The sequence below is a fragment of the Diabrotica virgifera genome, chromosome 6 (assembly GCF_917563875.1).
Source record: "Diabrotica virgifera virgifera chromosome 6, PGI_DIABVI_V3a".
Lineage (NCBI taxonomy): Eukaryota > Metazoa > Arthropoda > Insecta > Coleoptera > Chrysomelidae > Diabrotica > Diabrotica virgifera.
The window spans coordinates 37,281,527-37,303,615 of NC_065448.1; the positions used below are offsets into that span (position 1 = coordinate 37,281,527).

The following is a 22,089-nucleotide window of genomic DNA, read 5'->3' on the forward strand; positions in this document are numbered from 1 at the left end:
ATATCTTTTTCACCAGCCCATATAGTTGCTCGTACAGTTGTTCTCCTACTGCCTTTAACATTTCAACTGTTATTTCTGTCGCTTCTGGACATTTCTTTCACACCGGAGAAAAATCTTATAAGTGCCAAATTTGTTTTAAGTCGTTTACTCAGAAAGCTCATTTAAATCAACATATAAAAGTTCATACTGGAGAAAAACCTCGTAAGCAGTGGCGGCTCGTCAGAGGAGGTAAGGGAGGCACAGCCTCCCCATAAATTTTTTACACACTCTACACTGTTTTGTTTATCATGAATCGCGAAAACAACAAGCAGTCTCACTATTATACAACGTGTAAATTCCATATTATCACTAATTATCCAAACGTACGGAGCATTAGCATTAGAACGCATGATCGCGTCTCAGTTTTATTACATATTATTGTAGGCAGGACCCTGGGTTATCCCGAGATTCATGAACGGAGCCGAGAAGCCCAGCGGGCTCCGTAGCTAATGCTCTGTGCAGCGCAGCAGGCGTTTAAGGAGACCCGGTCTCCTAACAGTGGCATCTACGGTGCCATCACACGCTGCCCGGAGATATACCAAGGTAGGCAGAATAGCTTCTCGGCTCCGTTGCGTGGTTGCGTGCGTCTCGGGACAACGAATTTTAGGGTCGTGACTAAAAATAATGAAAAATCTAAAAATGCGAATTTTGTTATGAAATTTGGTATGTGGGGTTATTATAATATTTGGAACAACTTGCTCAAATAACTTTTTCCGATATTTCTAACTCAAAGCAAAATATCGGTAATTTATCGTGTTTTTGAATTCGCAGTAGGCCGCGTTTAGAATTAAAAAAATTCAGTTGAGTATCTTAAAAAATTTGAAGCTTCATTATGTATGGACGGCAAAACTTCAAATCTGTATTTATTTTGATATGCATAGGTATCTATTTACAAATAGATGGAATTGTTAACAAATAAACGACACAAACTTTGGTATTAAACTTTTACAATTAGACTAACTATTTTTAAAATGATATGATATCATGAAAATTATGAATTAGGATGATATTATGAAATGTAAATAAAAAATGGTCAAAAAATGGGGCTTTAAATTACATTTTTTTGGCGCATTTTTTGCTAGTGCAAATTTGTCTAGATATTGTACAGTTAGGTATAGCCTCCCCTACTGTAAAAATCACGAGCCGCCACTGCTCACAAGTGTGAAATTTTATTTAAAGCAGTTTACTCGAGAAAGTGATTTGAACGTTCATTTAAGGGTACATTCTGGAGAAAAACCTTACAAGTGCGAAATTTGGGAGAAACAGATGGTGTAGCATTTTATTTGACACAGCATATTAGATCGCACACCGGAGAAAAACCTTATAAGTGCCAAATTTGTTTTAAGTCGTTTACTCAGAAAACTCATTTAAATCAACATACGAAAATTTACACTTAAGTAAAACCTCACAAGTGCCAAATTTGTTTTAACCAGGTACTTTATATAGAGAAGAATCCGGATAATTGAAAAAATCATGAAAATAAGCAAAACGAGAACAAACTGAAAGATATAGAAGAAAAGTTCCAAAAAATGATATAAGATCATTCTACCTGGAAGCAAAAAAAATGGAAAGAGGATATCAGAAAAACAACCCATACATGAGAGATGATACGGGGATACTGCTAAATGAGCTGGAAAAATAATGAGAAACTGGCAAAATTATTTAACAGAACTGCTAAATAAGATCGAAGTGCAAAAGGAAACAAACCATGAAATTGAAGATGGCACATCCTTGACAGTTCCAAAATAGAATTTTGAATGATTGTTATCCAGGTACAGATGAGTTTGTGCCATATACAGCAGGCTTTGAAGTCTTGAGTCCCATTTCACGTCTAGACGATTCCTGTTCCTGTCTACGTTTTGTTGTTCCTCTGGTAGTAATTCTTGGTATTTTGTTTATGTATCTAATCGTTAAGTTTTTCTTCCCATTATCTATACGACTTTGCAGCTCTGTTCGTAATTCAGCCATATATTTTGACTGGCAGGATGTCAAATCTTGTTTTATATATATTATGTTGGAGTTTGAGTTTTGATTTAGTTTAGATTTATTTTTAAGAACAAAAAGGACATCTTCACTGGACATCATAGTAATTTTCAGCGGTCTTGGTTTCATATCTTGGCGAGGATAGCCAAGCTGGCGATGCGAAGCTATTTGTAAGTTAGGAGCTACCTGCTTTAATATTTGTTGTGCATTAACTTCATCGGATTCTGTATTATTTTCTGGAACACCCATCAGCAAAATATTTTTTTCGCTTTGTTTCCTATCATCAAGCTCTATAAGGATATTTTCGGGAGGAGTAGATTCTATTTTTTGGATTTTAATTTTTAGTTGTTCGTTTTCTCTTAGAACTGCTATTTCCGAGATGCAAGCGTCAATTTTTATCGACTGAGAATTTACTAAATTATGTAAGTCAGACAATTGAGTGTTACATGTAGCAATAGCGTTACCCAAATTAGAAAACAGCAATAATTGCGTTGAAGTGCATTGTGCTAGCATCTGCTTCTGTGGTACAATTTTGACACTTCCATATCAACAAGTAGACCAGGCCGCATCTGTAAAAATATTAGTACATTTGGACGTTGAGAGGTGACTCAATTTTTTTTGCAGAAATTGCTTGAAAATAAATCAAATAATAATATTTGAGTTATCCTCCCTCTCAAAAAGGTCCGGAACATTATTTAAATAATCAAAATGTCAAGATTTGAAGGAAAACTTCGATTTTTTTCTTCGTTTTTTGATTATAACTTTAAAAGTATTCATTTTCGAGAAAAGTTGTACTGACATAAAAGTTGCGTAATTAAATTTCCTACAATATAGAATTGGTTAAACATTTAAGAAATAGTCACCCTTGTTGCAAAATAGCAATAACTGTGAAAAAAACATACAAAAACAAGTATTCGCATTTTACGTTTTTCAACCATTTAGGCTAAACTTAGGACCTTCATATTTCACCCTAAAAAATTATATGATACAGTAAAACAATACTGTAAATTTCATTAAGATCGGTTCAATAGATTTTGCAAAATAAATTTTGCAATCCAGCTTTCGTAAAAAAAATTCATTTTTTCAAAATGTTACATCACCGAAAATAAAGCAGAAAGGAAGTTGAAAATTTTTTTGCATATACAGTATGTCCCTGTAAGTTGTATCCATATGGAAAACTTTTTTATTATTAATTTTACGAAAAAAAGTTATTCTTTATAAAAAGCTCTGCATGGTCCAAAACCAAATATTTAACCATCAAATATCAAATTTTTTGAATATTATACGAGGTATGTCAAAAAGTTTGAATTTCACTCAAGAGTAAAGTAGCTTTATTTTTCGTAATATTGGAAATTGCTATTATGAAAAGTTGTTTGGAATTAATAACTATATTTTAATATGCAATTACATCCTTCTAATTAAAAATTTTTTTTGAGAAAATATGGATAACTATCATTATTTTTTCAGTTATTTCAATTCTGATAACTCTTTTATTATTAATTTTACGAAAAAAGTGATTCTTAATAAAAAGTTCTGGATGGTCTAAAACTTAAAATACAACCATCTTATATCAACTTTTATTAATTTTATACGAGGTATGTCAAAAAAGATAAATTTAGATCAAAAGTAAAGTACCTTTATAGTTCAGAATATTTCAATTAGAAGGATGTAATTACATACTTAAACATAGTTTTTAATTCTAAATAATTTTTCATAATAACAATTTTCGATATTGTGAAAAATAAACGTATTTTACTCTTGAGCGAAATTCATATTTTTTGACATACCTCGTATAAAATTGATAAAATTTGACAAAAGATGGTTGTATTTTAGATTTTAAAACATGCAGAACCTTTGATGAATAACTTTTTTTCGTAAAATTAATAATAAAAGAGTTATCTAAATTAAAATAACTGAAAATAATGTTAGTTATCCATAATTTTTCAAAAAAAAAAATTTTCAAATAGAAGGATGTAATTGCATACTAGAATACAGTTTTTAATTCCAAACAACTTTTCATAATAGCAATTTTCAATATTGTGAAAAATAAAGCTACTTTACTCTTGAGTGAAATTCAAACTTTTTGACATACCTCGTATAATATTAAAAAAATTTGATATTTGATGGTTAAATCTTAGGTTTTGGACCATGCAGAGCTTTTTATAAAGAATAACTTTTTTTCGTAAAATTAATAATAAAAAAGTTTTCCATATGGATACAACTTACAGGGACATACTGTAGAAGTGTACTGTACCTTTAATTTGCAATTTTGCAAAATTAAAATCGCTTCACACCACGGCGTCAGGATTTTTTTTAAATAAACATTAATTATTGGTGCTACGCGCAGGACAGCGGATAGGTTGCTCTGATTGGGCATTCCAATGACTTTTGATAATGATTGATACATTTTAATTTTTATGACATTTCGATATAAATAAATAAATTTGTTTATTGCAAAATAAAAACACATACTCTGTCCTTTGAAATAACACTTTTATTAGCAAAAACTTTCTTTGTTCATATATTTTAACTTAAATAATAAAAGTTTATTATTTTTAAACATATGCAATTGTTTTAACAATATTTCACAAACAATAATAAAATTAGTTTGATTTTTGTGGAATTAAAATACAACAAAATATAGAGTAAGAAAATAATATATTAGATAAAGATTGGAAGAAATTTTGGTGGAAATCAACCTGTGTGAATCGAACACCGCTGTCCTGCGCGTAGCACCAAAAATTATTGTTTATTTCAAAAATTTTCTGACTCCGTGGTAATTTATCGATTTTAATTTTGAAAATTGCAAATGAAAGGTACAGTACACTTCTATAAGCAAAAAAAAATTCAACTTGCTATCTGCTTTATTTTCAGTCCTGTAACATTTTGAAAAAATGAATTTTTTTCGCGAAAGCTGTATTGCAAAATCTATTGAACCGATCTTAATGAAATTTACAGTATTGTTTTACTGTATCATAAAGTTTTTCTGGGTGAAATATGAAGGTCCTAAGTGTAGCCTAAATGGTTGAAAAACGTTAAAATGCGAATACTTGTTTTGTATGGTTTTTTCGCAATTATTGCTATTTTGCAACTAGGGTGACTACTTTTTAAATTTTTAACCAATTCTATATTGTAGTAAATTGAATTACGCAACTTTTATGTCAGGACAACTTTTCTCGAAAATGAATACTTTTAAAGTTATAATCAAAAAACGAAGAAAAAAATCGAAGTTTTCCTTCAAATCTTGACATTTTGATTATTTAAATAATGTTCCGGACCTTTTTGAGAGGGAGGATAACTCAAATATTATTATTTGATTTATTTTCAAGCAATTTCTGCAAAAAAATTTGAGTCACCTCTCAACGTCTATCTCAAAACAGATCCGCCCTGGACTAAAGGTTGCAGGTGAAAAATTTAAGGGTCGGGGTTGAGCACAAACACTGTGCCATGTTGTTTTGTATCCAGAACATTCCAATTTGCTACAATCTGTCGGTGTTATAATTTTACGGCATACCTGACAATTTAAATCCATTATAATAATATTAACCGTACTATTGTAGGTACCACTAATTGCTTCACTTTTTGTCTAATGTCCACTTTACATCAACAATAAATTGAACAAGAAATTGATAAAGTTATTCAAGGCCAAATTTGACGAGTACAAAATGTATGATTTGTAAAAGAAAATGAAGGAATTTGATGAAATAGAACAATTGGATATGTTTTATTTTGTCAAATTGCTTTATTTTCTTTTTATTCACGGCAAAATTGGATGTAGAATTGTGTTTTGTATAAGCCAAATTTGACCTTGAATAACTTGTCAATTTCTTGTTCAATTATTGTTGATGTAAAGTGGACTTAAGGCAATATTCAAGTTTCGATTAAGTAGGTCGTTGAAATGTAAATTGTATTCTTTTTCTCATGATCATCTTTCAGTGCGTCACAGTTTTTCGATTTCTTTCTCACGCATTAAATTGTATGTGACAGAAAAAAAGGCACGTCGGTGATTACATTTCGTCGATGACATTTTTATAACATTTATTCTAGTTATTCTAGTTGTCGATAGATGGGCGCCATAATAAAAAAATATTTTTTTTTAATTAGATAATAATATTACAAATATAATCTGTATAATTTATAAGACTATACAAATCAAAGAAAATAACATTTAAAAATGCAAGAAACACATTTGATTTGTTTTTATTCCAAATTGAAAATAAAATGTGACAACTGTTAGATTTAACTAAAATGTCATGTTAGAATAAATGTCAAATGTATATTATCACGGACTTACCCTTTTTCCTATCATTTGTTACGCACTGAAAAATGATCATGAAAAGGACAATATTTCTTGTTTAAAAATTAAGTTTTTCTACTTACTTTACTACTTATAGTAAAAACTGCTTAACTTTTAACTTATATTGTTTGAATTCACAAGCGACTATTAAACGATGATGTTATATCTTCCGCTGCTAGAACTAAACTTAAAACTTGTTGAAGTTAATATTGACTATGTAATGTTTAATGAGAGATAATTGCGTATAATTGAAAATTTATAATTTGGTTTTTATTTTAGACTCTTCACAAGAGGTGCACACATTGGAGATTATGAAAACAATACACGTACATTCAAAGCACATTGGAGAAAAACCTTACAAGTGCGAAACTTGTCATAAACAGTATACTCGTAAAGATCGTTTAAATGCACATGTAAGAGTTCATACTGGAGAAAATCCTCACAAGTGTGAAATTTGTTTCGTGCAATTTTCTCATGCAAATTCTTTGAAACGGCATATGAGATCGCACACCGGAGAAAAATCTTATAAGTGCGAAATTTGTTTTAAGTCGTTTACTCAGAAACATCATTTAAATCAACATACGAAAATTCACACTGGAGAAAAACCTCACAAGTGCCAAATTTGTTTTAAACGATTCAGTGAAGCAGGTACTTTAAAAACACATTTGAGAGTGCACACTGGAGAAAAACTTCACAAGTGTGAAATCTGTTTTAAGCAGTTTAGTCAAGCAGGACATTTGATAGGGCATCTGAGAGTGCACACTGGAGAAAAACCGTACAAGTGCGAAATTTGTGATAAACAGTTCGGTGTAGCATATTATTTGACACAGCATATTCCGAGTAAACAGTCGTTTACTCGAAAAACTACTTTAAATCATCATACGGAAGTTCATACTGGAGAAAAGCTATGCAAGTGCGAAATTTGTGATAAACAGTTTAGTCAAGCATGTTATTTGAAACAACACATGAGAACGCACACTGGGGAAAAACCTTACAAGTGCGAAATTTGTGATAAACAGTTTAGTCAGAAAACTCATTTAAATCACCATACGAAAATTCACACTTGAGAAAAACTTCACAAGTGCCAAATTTGTTTTAAGGCCATGTGTACATAATTCGCAAATATTTTACGGCTATCCCTACTTTTTCTATCTTTACACGACAAATTACGTGTAGTAAAATTCACACTGGTATGGATATGTAAACATTACTAGAATGCCATTCTGCTTGAAAATATCATCATTAACTTAAAGAGATGGTTTTTGAATGTTTATGGATAACTGTTATTTGTATAGTTGCAAATTATTAATTCAGTTAATAAATGTGATAATTTTTCCACTAACTATGTATTCAGTGATTGTAATAATTTATATGTATGTACAACAAAACTAATACTCAATCGAGAAAAGAGGAAAAGTGTTAAAGTGATTTTGTAATATATTGTTACTATGGAACGCTCACAATTTTGAACATCTTTAACCACAAAATACTTGGATCACAGAATATATTATCCTGATGTATTCTCTGCTTGGATCTTCCACAAATAATACACAATAAACTTTTTATTAAGTTCACGTCTTAAATCAATTATTTATCAAATACACTATACGCTGTGAGCTCGTAGGTAGAGGGGATAATTAAAAATTCGCCAGTAGTGTAAGCTTTTACTGGAAGTGTGACATAAATGTCAAAATGATTAATTTAAAACATTGAAATTAAAAACATTAATAGGAAATAATTTTAGTTGGTCAAAGCTGTGGTGTATATTTTTACTTTAAATATACTTACCTTTTAAATACTGAATTTAAGTTTTTTTAATATTTCGTAATATGTAATTATAAATTAATGTAAGCGTCATCTACACGATAATTGTGAAAGTATTCGAAGTAAGAAATTAATATTTCATTAATAGAACGTTATAATGATTAGCAAAATCTTTAAAAAATCGATTACAATTTAATTACTTTTTTGCGTTGTAAATATTAAGCGATAACAATTAAATAATAAATTTAAAAATTACCGATGAAAGTCGCATTAGTAATCCGCTAGGAGCCACACCGGCGAAGCTCTGAGCGTATATATCAATATTATTTAATCAACGACTCAAAATATTCCCGATGCCATCTCAAATACTTAAAATTGTCACTGTCTGACTGACAATATGCTGACAATATTCTATTCGACTGAGTGCGTTGTAAGACAAAGATAGATTTGGAAAATATTACCACGGGCATTGTGTTAATTTTTTTCGAATTCTGAAAAAACAAATAAATATTTTTGAAAAATTTAAAAGCAGAATGAAATACTAAATTATTACTGAGGGCCGAACGTCCCTTAGAATAAATAAAATGTTTATTTTGAATGAGATATTTGAAATTAAAAATCACACTAAATTTTCTCTTAATTTTTCACCCCCTGTAACTTATTAAAATAAACATTATAGAAGTACTCAGCGACTTTTGGCCCTCGCTAATAACGTAATCTTCCATTCTGCGTTTAAATTTTTCAAAAATACTTTTTCTCAGGATTCGAAAAAAATGAATCCAAATTTGAATAGCATTGTAGCCGAAAATACGTACCCATCCCCTTAAATCAACATAAAAGTTCATACTGCAGATAAGCCATACAAGTGCGAAATTTGTGATAAACGGTTTGTTCGTAAAGATGTTTTAAATGAACACGAAGGAGTTCATACTGGCGAAAAACCTCACAAGTGTGAAATTTGTTTACAGCAGTTTACTCGAGAAAGTGATTTGAACATTCATTTAAGGATACACACTGGAAAAAAACCTTACAAGTGCGAAATTTGTGAAAAACAGTTTGGTGTAGCATTTTATTTGAAACAGCATATGAGATCGCACACCGGAGAAAAACCTTGCAAGTGCCAAATTTGTTTTAATTCGTTTGCTCAGAAAATTTATTTAAATCATCATACGAAAGTTCATACTGGAGACTTGGCTGCTTACTACATACTGTGCAGACTTAACTGTGCATACTGTAGAAAAACCTTTTAAGTGCGAAATTTTTATTATTCAGTTTTCACATAATATCGATGGCTAAGAGGACAAATATTGTATGTCCATTTTTGTTTAAAATGAGATAGTCTCTGGTCTATGCCAGTCGAGATGGAATCTTTATTGTGCTCAAATAGTGTACTTATGTCTCCTTAGAATGGTTTGCTAGTTACTAAAATAAAATTAAAGACATGTCCATTAACAACATCATAAAAGAGCACAAATATTGTATATCCAATAATACAATCAGTGGCGGCTCGTCAGAGGAGGCAAGGGAGGCTTAGCCTCCCCATACATTTTTTTACACACGCTACACTGTTTATCGTGAATCGCGACAACAAGCACGCTCACTATTATACAACGTGTAAATTCTATATTATCACTAAATATCCATACGCACTGAGCATTAGCATTAGAACGCATGATTACGTCTCAATTTTTTTATTATTATTGTAGGCAGGACCCTGGGTTATCCCGAGATGCATGAACATGAACGGAGCCGAGAAGCGGAACAGCCTCCGTAGCTGATGCACCGCGCAGCGCAGCAGGCGTTTAAGGCCGGTCGTCGTTTGGATACGTTTTCGTCCGTATTTCCTTCGTCAGAAATGGGACGAAGAAGTGCGAATCAACCCGTTTCATTGAAACCTATTACCTATCGTACACTGCATCCGAACTGCTTCGTACGAATTCGGACGAAAACATTTAATAATAATAATTAAACTATTCCTCCGATTTCTGACGAAAATAATTCGGACAAAAACGCATCCATAGGACGACCGGCCTAAAGTCGACTTTACATTACATGATTTATCATGTGATTTGTCATATGATTTGGTCATGGAGTGAAATTTACATGTTTACACTGTGTGATTTGTCATATGATTTTGCATTGTTTATACGGCTCGTTTTGTCATAAGCATTGTCATGCGGCTCGTCATGGGAAAAATCATATGACAAATCACATGATAAATCATGTAGTGTAAAGTCGACTTAAGGAGACGCGGTCTCCTGACAGTGGCATATACGGTGCCATCACACGCTGCCCGGAGATATACCAAGGGAGGCAAAGTAGCTTCTAGGCTCCGTTGCGTGGTTGCGTGCATCTCGTGACAACGAGTTTTAGGGTGGTCCTCACTCAAAATAATTAAAAAGCTAAAAGCGCGAATTTTGTCATGAAATTTGGTATGTGGGGTTAAACTAATATTTGGAACAACTTGTCCAAATAACTTTTTCCGATATCTGTAACGCAAAGCAAAATATCGCTAATTTATCGTGTTTTTGAATTCGTAGTAGGCCGCGTTTAGAATTTAAAAAATTCAGTTTAGTATCTTAAAAAATGTGAAGCTTCATCCTGTATGGACTGCAAAACTTCAAATCTGTATTTATTTTGATATACATATCTACTTATAAAGATGGAATTGTTAACAAATAAACGACACAAACTTTGGTATTAAACTTTTACAATTATACTAACTATTTTTAAAATGATATGATATTATGAAATGTAAATAAAAAATGGGGCCCTATTGTAAAAATCACGAGCCGCCACTGAATACAATACTTTTCCGTTTACAAAATTCAAACGAAACGACTCTTTTATTGTATGTCCAAAGATACAATATTTGTCCACACTATGAATTTCGCCCCTCTGTAATAATGTAATCTTTCATTCTGCGTTTAATTTTTTAAAAATAAAAAAGGGTTGGTCTAGAATTTTGCCCTTACGCCCTTAATAAAAAATTCATTTGTACTACTAGTACTATTTTAAACCTAATTTTATGATTTTTTCACAATTGCAGTATGGAAATAATATATTGTATGTCCATGTTTTACTTCACATTTATTGTATGTCTATACAGAGGGTTACTTTTAGCGTGTTAAATGTCATTAACATTTAACCCTAACAGAAATAGAACTGAATAAGATATAAAAGAAAGGTATAGCACAAACTTAACTGTAATTGAGTTACTTTTTAATTATGTACGGTTTGTCACGGATAACGCAAACTTTTAAATTGATTTTACCGAAAACATCAATTTTGGACATACAATATTTGTCCTTTAGCCATCGATATAGTGTAGTCACTGAAGGTTTTCACCTCAGATTTCGTTGAACCTCCATCGATTTTCATGAAAATTGGTGAGTAGTTAAAGGTTACCTCACGGAACAAAGGTGACATGATCAACTTGCGCTTTTACTCTGGGGGTGGATGCCACCCCTTTTCCGGGGTGAAAATATTTTTTTTTTAAAAATAATACCCTAAATCGATAAAGGGATAAATTCTAAGCAAAATTGGTTATATAAAGTTACCTAACATAAATCAATACATTTTGAGTTATTAAAGATCACAGATTTTATTTTTTCATAAAAAAATGCATGTTTTAAAGCTGTTTTACGTATAACTCAATAACTATGCACTTTTTAAAAAAGTTATTATTACCAAAATTAAAGACAATAAAAAACTGAATACTACTTTTCACTTAACGACGTTCTACACCTTCGTTGCGGGCTATGCCTCTCAGAGGAAAGGGGGGAAACTTATATGCAAGCGAAAGTTGGTAACAATGCATTTATAGCAGAATACTCAAATCATATGTTTCAGTATTGAATACTTTATAAAAATAAATTATAATGAATTACGGAAATTAGTGATTAATTATAATAAATAAATTAAAAATAAATGGTACGGTAAACAATCCTCATTTTTTAATATGTTATTCCTTACAAAAAAACCTTTAATTTAAGCACAAATAATTAAAAATCGTAAATTTGGGTCAAAAGTTATTAACTTTTTAAGAATTCCCATAAGAGCCCATGTTAAAACTTAACTTTGACCCTTAAGAGGAAACAGTAGCGATCAACAGGTAGCGAAAACGCGTTCCAAGATTGCGGCTGTAATTTTGAATATTTTTTCGAGTTATTTGGCACACGTATTCGTAATATAATAAAGAATGGCCGTACAGAGCCCAATTTGAAAAATATATTAATATGTGGAAATTACTCTGTAATTAAATACAATATTAAAAAAACGAGCCTGTACCGCCATTAAGAAGAACAAAAAAATACACTTTCTTCAAATAAACTTTTTTATCCGATGCCTAGATTTTGTGTCATTTTGGAACTACTAAAATTTTTTATTTCATTAGTACCAGTTTTGACAATAAGTGCATGCTACCGAACAAAACAGACCAACTTTTATGCAACCACAATTAGCGCTATATTCCTTTTTACAGTTGCAAAAAATTGTGCAGAAGTTTTTCCGGCGCAGGGGGGAGTAAAGTTTGAATTGATTCTACTGAATTGTCGACTAATTTCCATCCCCAGTCTTTTGGATCTAGCTGATAACCAAGCCACACTTGAACTTGGTAATATACCCGAAAAAGATGTTTGATGAGCAGCCTCTGAGGTTGGAGGAAGACAAGATAACTGCACTTGTTTTTTGTTTCGAGTACTTTTAAAAAAACATGCATATCGAAACTTATCTAAGAACGTAGCTTTCTTAGGCGCTCCATACATAGAGAGAAGAAATCTAATTCCGTTGGAAATAACTTCTTGTGGAGTTGAATTAGTTTTTTTAAAAACTTCAGCACATTCAAGTAAATCTTGTTTTTCAAACATTTTAAAAACAGTCGTTTACCCCTCCTGAAAAATGCAGATGTCGTATTACAGCCAGTTATTGCGTGTAAAAATAGTAGGTACCTATATGATTTTTACATTTTGCAAAAGTAGATAAACTTTTCGATGAATATATTTCCGATTGGAGTTGAGCTTTTCCAGGTTTTAAAAAAAAAGATAGTTTTTCCGATTGGAGTTCTACCAGTGAGTAATACTAGCAAGTCTACATCTTCACCTACAACAATAGTTGTATTTGTTAAATTGAATTGCTCTATGGCTGTTTCAATTATCATTACGTCAGCATCATTATTAGCTTGTTTTTTCGATATATTTTCAGCAATAAACTTATCTTTCAGCATTGAAATGAACCGAGATTTGTTGTAAGTATTTGCAAGAAATTTCTGTTAAGTGGTAGATACTGTCATATATTGATCAAATAAAATATTAGAAGATGAAGATGTTGCTGAAGTTCTACGACGTTGTTCTGCAGCTTTAATATTTCTCGTAAAATCATTATAGCCATCAAATACGACAGTAACTCTGGGACGAAAATGACGCCGTTCATATCAATTTACTATAGTCTGGGCTGATTATCGGAGAATAGGCCATTTTTGGGAAAAGTTATTTACCAGCAATTTTATTGCTGGAATCGAATCTTATGATTGTATGTATTAATAATATAGGTATGCAAAGTCCGCAGATAGTGTGCTACTTTTTTTATAAACAAAATGGCGCCCGAAAATCGTGTTTTTTTCAATTTTTGCTCTATAACTCCAAAGATTTTAACTTTACACCAAAAACACCTAAATAAAAATTCACCGCAATTAAATTCTGCATACAGACGTGTTTTTCCCGATTCACTTCGACGAAAACTTTCCCTGTAAAAAGCGGGTTTTTCCAACAAAATCTTTAATTTTCAACTAAAATTTTAGATAAGTAATTGTTAATCAATAATTAAATAACTTAGTAACGTAAAAGACCTTTTTGTATAGATTATAATTCCAGAAGCCGATGGAAATTAAATAAACAGTTTAGCAACAATTGAATTGTTAATTAGAAATTTACGGTCGCTATAATAACGACAATAATTATGATGCATAAGAATAACTATGATTTTTTCATAAAAAGACACTATACCTATCTAATGTACTTTACAGAATTGAAATTGGACTATTTAAGCGGCCTCAGGAATATTTTAAAATTATAAACAATTTTTTGGCCTATAAACAAATAGAATATCTCGGGAAATATTAAACTAAATTAAATTCTAAAAAGGGCATTCGAAAAACAGCGACAGGGAGCTTCTTTTAAAAGAAAAAATGTTTAATTATGATGAGTAGTTCCTGAGATACAACCGGTCAAAGTTGACCGGAATTAACGGCAAATATATAAACAATAGGATCATAATTTTTAAACCATCACCTTTTTATTTTTTTCCTATTTCTCCACACCAATTTTCATATCCTTAAAATACTCATAACATATATTATTATAATAAAAACTATCGATAATACTTGTGAAAATTACCAAAAATAGCAAAATTCCAATCAAAAATTAGGTTGAAGAAAATGTAACCCTCAAAGTTCAAAATCGGTATACGTTAAAAAAATGCATTTTCTCGGCTTCCCATGGAGCAATTTCCTTCATTCTTTTTTTGTTCCCAAGTAACTCGAGTAGAGCCATCGAACTAACGCACTATTAAATGTCAAACTTGCTTTTGTTTTGTTATAATTAATTAATTTATTTATTATAACACAAAATTTTAATTTGTTTAAATAAAAATTGTTTAAATAATTATACAGCTTTCAAATGAGAATATTTATGTTTTTAACTTTAAAAGGTACACTTGTAGTAAGTTTATGTAAAAAAGCCTACAACTAGAAAAAATATGTAGTTTTCTGTTGTTATAAATAAATTAATCTATTATAACAAAACAAAAGCAAGTCTGACACAATAATGCGTTAGTTCGATGGCTCTACTCGAGTTACTTGGGAGCAAAAAAAGAATGAAGGAAATTGCTCCATGGGAAGCCGAGAAAATGCATTTTTTAACGTATACCGATTTTGAACTTTGAGGGTTACAGTTTCTCCAACCTAATTTTTGATTGGAATTTTATTATAATACTACTAGATACTATCGATAGTTTTTATTATAATAATATATGTTATGATTTTTTTAAGGATATGAAAATTGGTGTGGAGAAAGAGGACAAAAGTAAAAAGGTGATGGTTTGAAAATTATGATCCTATTGTTTATATCTTTGCCGTAAATTCTGGTCAACTTTGACCGGTTGTATCTCAGGAACTACTCATCATAATTAAACATTTTTTCTTTTAAAAGAAGCTCCCTGCCGCTGCTTTTCGAATGCCGTTTTTACAATTTAATTTAGTTTAATATTTCCCGAGATATTCTATTTGTTTATAAGCCAAAAAATTGTTTGTAATTTTACAATATTTCCTGAGTCCCCTTAAATAGTCCAATTTCAATTCTGTAAAGTTAATTAGATAGGTATAGTGTCTTTTTATGGAAAAGTCATAGTTATTCTTATGCATCATAATTATTGTCGTTATTATAGCGACCGTAAATTTTAAATTAACAATTCAATTGTTGCTAAACTGTTCATTCAATTTCCATCGGCTTCTGGAATTATAATCTATACAAAAAGGACTTTTACATTACCAAGTTATATAATTATTGATTAACAATTACTTATCTAAAATTTTAGTTGAAAGTTAAAGATTTTGTTGGAAATACCCGCTTTTTACGGGGAAAGTTTTCGTCGAAGTGAATCGGGAGAAACACGTCTCTATGCAGAATTTAATTGCGGTGAATTTTTATTTGGGTGTTTTTGGTGTAAAGTTAAAATCTTTGGAGTTATAGAGCAAAAAATTGAAAAAAACACGATTTTCGGGCGCCATTTTGTTTATAAAAAAAGTAGCACACTATCTGCGGACTTTGCATACCTATATTATTAATACATACAATAATAAGATTCGATAAAATTGCTGGTAAATAACTTTTCCTTGTATTTTGCTAATTAGCCCAGAGTACTATTTTTGTTGGGATTAAGCCGTAAAATTCAAATAATTCTTATTATTTTCGCGTTACAATTAACTTTGTGAAGATTTTTGTTGGCACTGTAATATAATACAGCTTATACATTGCATCCCTCGGTAGACCGCAAGCTGTATAGTAGAAACATTATCATATTTATAATCTTATATTATTATGTGTAATATAAGTTAAGTTGACCGATAGAATATTATGTTTACTTGTATTACAGCGTCAGTGATGTATATACCTGGTGTACTAATACATATAAATTATGACGAGTAGAAGTCTTTCAACTCTTTGAATCGTTGTATCTCAAAAACAGTGGCTCTTAGGAAAAAACTATTAAGATATTTTTTATAGATGATTTTATCTAATTTACATTTTTTGTTAGAGCTAATTTTACGATAAAACTTACCGTTTCGCTGAAAATCGCTAAAAACCATATTTGGTGACCTTTGACCCCGCGTACATTTTTTAGCACGGGTCGGATTTATGAGGACTTTGAAATTTTTTATTATATTTTGACCCCAAATGTTGGTAAAAACATTAATTGTAAGCAAAAAATGTATTATATTTTTTGTTAAAATTAATAGTTTTCGATTTATTGGTTATCGAAACTTAGTTTATATCGAAAAAATCAATGTTATTAATCAATCATGGTTTATGTACTTGTAGTAGTTACGATGCTAAGTTTGATTGGGCAATCCGAGTTCATTTGCCGGCCATAATTACATAATTATTAGGATGGCTGGGATATGAACTCGGATTGTCTTATCACTGGTGTCGTAAGTACTAGATCATTTGGGAGAGAAGGCGACCCCAGAAAACGGCAATTCTCGCTAGTGGCGCACAAGGCCTCTACATGCGACACTATATATACACGAAATTTACTATTTTCTAAATATGACTGAATAAAAAATTTAAAGTTTAGGAAAAGACTCGCCCATCGATATGTGAACATTTCATTTTGGTAATAGGGTGTGGATTTTACGCCTATTCCTATTTATGGTCTGTTTTTCTTATGTATGTATGTATGTATGTGGAAAAGTTACACCGATCTAATTTTTTTTCTGCGTTTCAAGAGGGTGTGAAGGCCGATTTAGAACCGGTGTAATTTTTGACTTCTGACTACAGGTAAGCCAGCTAGAGGGCTAGGTAGATACAAAATAGCATATTTTTTGGGCGTATATATATACCTTAGGTTCAAGGAGAGACAGGAAAACCAAAGTTATACTACTGAATTATACTACCAAATCAATAGAGCTGATTTATACTTTCAAACAGTACCTAAGCTATCAAGCTGAGATATATACACTGCTCACCATAGCCGAAAAACTGAAAAATTAAACTTTGAAAATTTTGGTTTTTCGACAATTACTCAAAATTTCAACTTACGAATTGCGCCAATAACTAAGCGTTTGTAGAAGGACTCTAGGCGAATCTAAAGTTGTTTACCTCATATCCGGGAAAATTAGAAATTTTAAGTTATACGCTTCATTAGTATCATCAAATCTATTTCCTATGGGGAAAAACGGTTTTTCAAGCTCAATAATTTCTGTAACAGCTTTAGTTTTCATACTTGACCTCAGATGCATCAGATAAGATACTACTTGTCAATACGTTTCAAACTCATGTTTAGTGATCAAAATCGGTTAAGCCGTTTAGAAGTTATTAAGCTACAAAAGTATAATCCAATTTACGATTATTCCTGAATTAGTTTATGTATTAACTCGACAACTATAAACTTTTCAGAAATATGACAAGAGACCTTTTTTGTTTACAATTACTCAAGAAACCTGAAAATACATTTTTTTAAGCCAAAAAAGTAATTTTGAATTTGCTTAAAAAAATGTTTCACCCTTCTGATTTGTTTAAAGGGGACATTTTTGAACAGGAATCCGCAAAGAAATCGAGTCAGAAACATTTTTTATACGAAAGTGGCCTCACACATGGACTAATATGGAAAGGAAAACTAATAATATCTGATTGTTTTTTGGTTACTGTATACTTTCCTGTGGGCGGAGGTAAATTCCTCACCAACCATTAAAAACATATAATCCGACAGGTATTTTCCTCACCAAATTTAAAGGTTCATATTAATCCGGCAGGTATTTTCCTCACCAACTCACTCAGGTAATAAAATAAAAAGGTAGGTGTAATTTAAGAATATTTATTATGAAATAATCCGAAATCCGAATATAAAGTCGTTAATTTCCTTACATTATAATAATAGTTTATAATATAATAGGCAAAACGTATAATAGAGAAGTCAATGGAGTTTTTGCTTATGGAAAAAATCAAATAAGATAGAACTTTTTATAATTTCATTAAGAATGTTAAATAAACAACATATCAAAAAGTAGTAGGTACTCCAAAAGTGGGTGCTTCACTTTTTATTAAACAAATGAACTGCGAAATTAATTGTTTTTTTAAATGCCGACGAAAATTATAAATTTTAGAAAAAAACTGACTTAAAAATTCTACGTAAAGAACCGAATACAAAGATTTGTCTAATATTAAATCTACAGCTTCTATAATTTTTTTATTTAGAACGCTCAAGTCACCCTTCTCACAAACATTGGCGCACTTTATAGAAGCGTCCAACGCTGCGCGCGTTTGAATTAATTTATTATAAAAATCCACAAGGAAAAAGCTTTCCTGTAGGCTGTATACCATATAATACAAAAAACGAATAAAATCCTTTATAAAAGGTATATATTTAAAAATCCCTAAAAATCACAGAACTAGTTTTCGATTGGTTGACCAATCATTTTAGATAAGCACTGATGATGTGTGCTTACAAAATACCTTTTATAAAGGATTCTATTGGTTTTTTTTTAATTTATTATAATTTCTTAACTAATTGATCAAACTAAATTTTACAAATTGGAAATGAAAGAAGAATATTAAAGCTATCTTAAGTTGAAATAAACAGAAAAAATATGGGCAAACGTACGGTGTGGGCGGAAAGTGAGACGTACATGAATTATAATCAAAAATGGTTTAAAAATGTGTAACTAATACAATTTTACCTATAGGACTCTAAAATCTTACTAAATAACTTACTTATTAAATATCTTACTAAACGATGTTTTACTCAAAAAAAAATCAACTTAACGTTTTTAAGTAATAGTCCTGTCGCCAGGGGGGGTACAACGGCCTCCTTTATTCAGATGGACTTACCCAAGTTTTTTTCATGTATTTTGACCCGTAGAATATGAATTTTTTGGGTAACAGTTGATCCGGATGTCGATAAGATTGTTATAGACAAAGAACTTGAGGAATTACATAACAGCGATTTCTCGCAAAACAAAACATTTTTTTGTATTTTTTGGGTCATTCTAAGCAAAAAATGTTCTGGCAAGTTATTTCGTAGGATGCATAGTTTTCGAGATAAGCGCGGTTGAACTTCCAAAAAATCGAAAAATTGCAATTTTTGAACCAGAATAACTTTTGATTAAAAAATATAATAACAATTCTGCTTACCGCATTTGAAAGTTCAAGTCAAATTATATCGGTTTTGATTATTTGCACTGCTAAAAATTAATTTTTTTATTCTTAAACAAAGCTATAAACAGTAATAAACACCTAGTGCGTGAGTGATGTTTTCAATGATTTCTCATTTAAAATCGAACAAGTAGGTAGAGTAGGTACAAGTGCAAGCGAGGCAATGTAGGATGTATTAAAACGCATGTATTAGGTACGGGAAACACTATGTGTTTACAGCTTTTTTTAACAATAAAAAAATAAATTTTTAGCAATGAAAATAATCAAAACCGATATAATTTGACTTGAACTTTCAAATACGGTAAGCAGAATTGCTATTTTATTTTCAAATCAAAAGTTATTCAGGTTAAAAAATTGCAATTTTTCGATTTTTTTAAATTTTAACAGCGGTTATCTCGAAAACTATACATCCAACGAAAAAACTTGTAGGAACATTTTTTGCTTAGAATGACCCAAAAAATACAAAAAAATGTTTTGTTTTGCGAGAAATCGCTGTTATGTAATTCCTCAAGTTATTTGTGTATAACAATTTTATCGACATCCGGATCAACTGTTATCCAAAAAATTCGTGTTCTACGGGTCAACATACATAAAAAAAACTTGGGTAAGTCCATCTGAATAAAGGAGGCCGTTGTACCCCCCCTGGCGACAGGACTATAAATTAGAAGCAATTATTTAGGTTGATGGAACTTTTAAATACTGCACAAAATTTTTTACTTAACTATTTACAATTCATGGACTCAATAATGGACACTTTGTGCCGTTATTCTTTTGCTTTCAAATAAGTTAGCAAGTTCATATGTGATTGCCTTAAATTGTGTCAAAAATTAAACATTTTTAATCCCAAGATTGTGTATTCCGATTTCGAAAAAGAGATCCATGCAGCCGTAAGTGAAGTGTTTCTCTCTGCGAAAATAAAATGATGTAGATTTCATCTCGGACAATCATGGTGTAGAAAAATTCAAAAAGTTGGATTTTCCTAGATCCATTAGACGTACGTGAATGTTTTGCTATAGACTTTAGTTAGATTTGCTGATTACTTAGTGAACAAGGAAAACAGTTCATTACTTGAGCGTACAACCATTGCCTGTGAAAGCCTGCTTAACCATTGAAGCGAACCAGTATGTATACAGTTTTCGGATCGAAAACAATTATTTTTAAACTGTATTATATTAAAAGGGATTTTTGAACTCGCGAGCTAACTAGTGTGCTCCGTACTCAAGTTTAAACGGATATATTACAATTTTATAGGTGATTTTTAAAGCTTAAGATATAGTCTTTAAAGTGCACTAAATTATTTTACTTCAAAAATGTAATAAACAACTTCTTTTTGAGAAAATTAAGAAAGGTAAAAAATGTAATTCAAAATCCGAAAATTATCAGTTAAAAAAATGATTGCACAGTCATCAAAATTTTTTCTGTACAACTTACTTACCTAACATACATTTAATAACAAGCTTAAACAATATTAAATGTTCAAAAAATTTTTTTTGCGCTCTTATACAGTATGTCTGCGCAACTTGGAACCTATGGAAAACTTCTTTATTATAAATTTTACGAAAAAAAGTTATTCTTCATAAAATGCTCTGCATCGTATAGAATATAGAATCTAAAATGCATCAAATATCAAATATACCTTTGTATTTGAAAATATGAATTTCGCTCAAGGGTAAAGTACCTTAGTATTTGAAAATATCGAAAATTGTTATTAAGAAAATATCTGATGGTTGAATCTTAGGTTTTAGACCATGCAGAACTTTTTATGAAAAATAACTTTTTTTCGTAAAATTAATAATAAAAAAGTTTTATATGATTCCAACCTACAGGGACATATTTTATATTGAATCTCCTATAAATTATTATTTAATATTTACTATAATAAGAGAACACTTTACAAAATCTAGTCTAGTCATTAGATTTGACTGATATCTTATTAATAAATTTTCTACATTTTTCAATTTTAGTTTAACTTTTTTATCTTTGATTGGTTTTGCAATATGCAAACTTTGAATTTTAACATACGTATCTACTTGAAATTCTTTAATTTTTTCTAAGAAAATGTATATGGATGGATGCGTATTATAAAAAGATGAATTAAAATGCGAATGAAAAGATTCGCAAGCATTCGTGGTACGAATAACAGAAGAATTTGCCTCTGCCCATAAATATGGGGAGAATATGGCATTTTTGTCTATATATTGTTATGATCTGCTTCTTATTAATTTTATATTAATTATTATTAATTTGATTAATTATTTCATTGTCGCAAATCATACATAAAAATTGAATAAAAAATCTCAGGGTGCCTTTTTTATACTATTAAAAAAAAATCCAAATTATCTCACGTTATCACAGCATAGAAAACGCAACAGCAGTGACACACTAGTAGGCGGGAAAAGTTCGCGCACTATTACTGCGCAGATCGTCGGCCATTTTATGCGTAGTACCAGACAATGTAGAAAATCGACAGTGTTGCCGATTTGTACATAATTATCAGATTTACTTAACTTTTATGACATTCATATTTTTTAACATAATTTTATATGTATGCATGTGGTAATTATGTCAATAATTGGGACA

The 22,089-nt window shown here is 30.6% G+C and overlaps 1 protein-coding gene across 1 annotated transcript in view; it reads left to right on the top strand.

Moving 5' to 3' along the window:
* The window catches only part of LOC126886864 (zinc finger protein 235-like), a 45,527-nt gene extending 37,476 nt beyond the window's left edge, over nt 1-8,051 (top strand). The window contains exon 2 of the mRNA XM_050653983.1: nt 6,599-8,051. Within this exon, the coding sequence (XP_050509940.1) occupies nt 6,599-7,386 (788 nt within the window). The 3' untranslated portion in view covers nt 7,387-8,051. The remainder of the gene's footprint in view (nt 1-6,598) is intronic.
* The last annotated feature ends 14,038 nt before the right edge of the window (nt 8,052-22,089 follow it).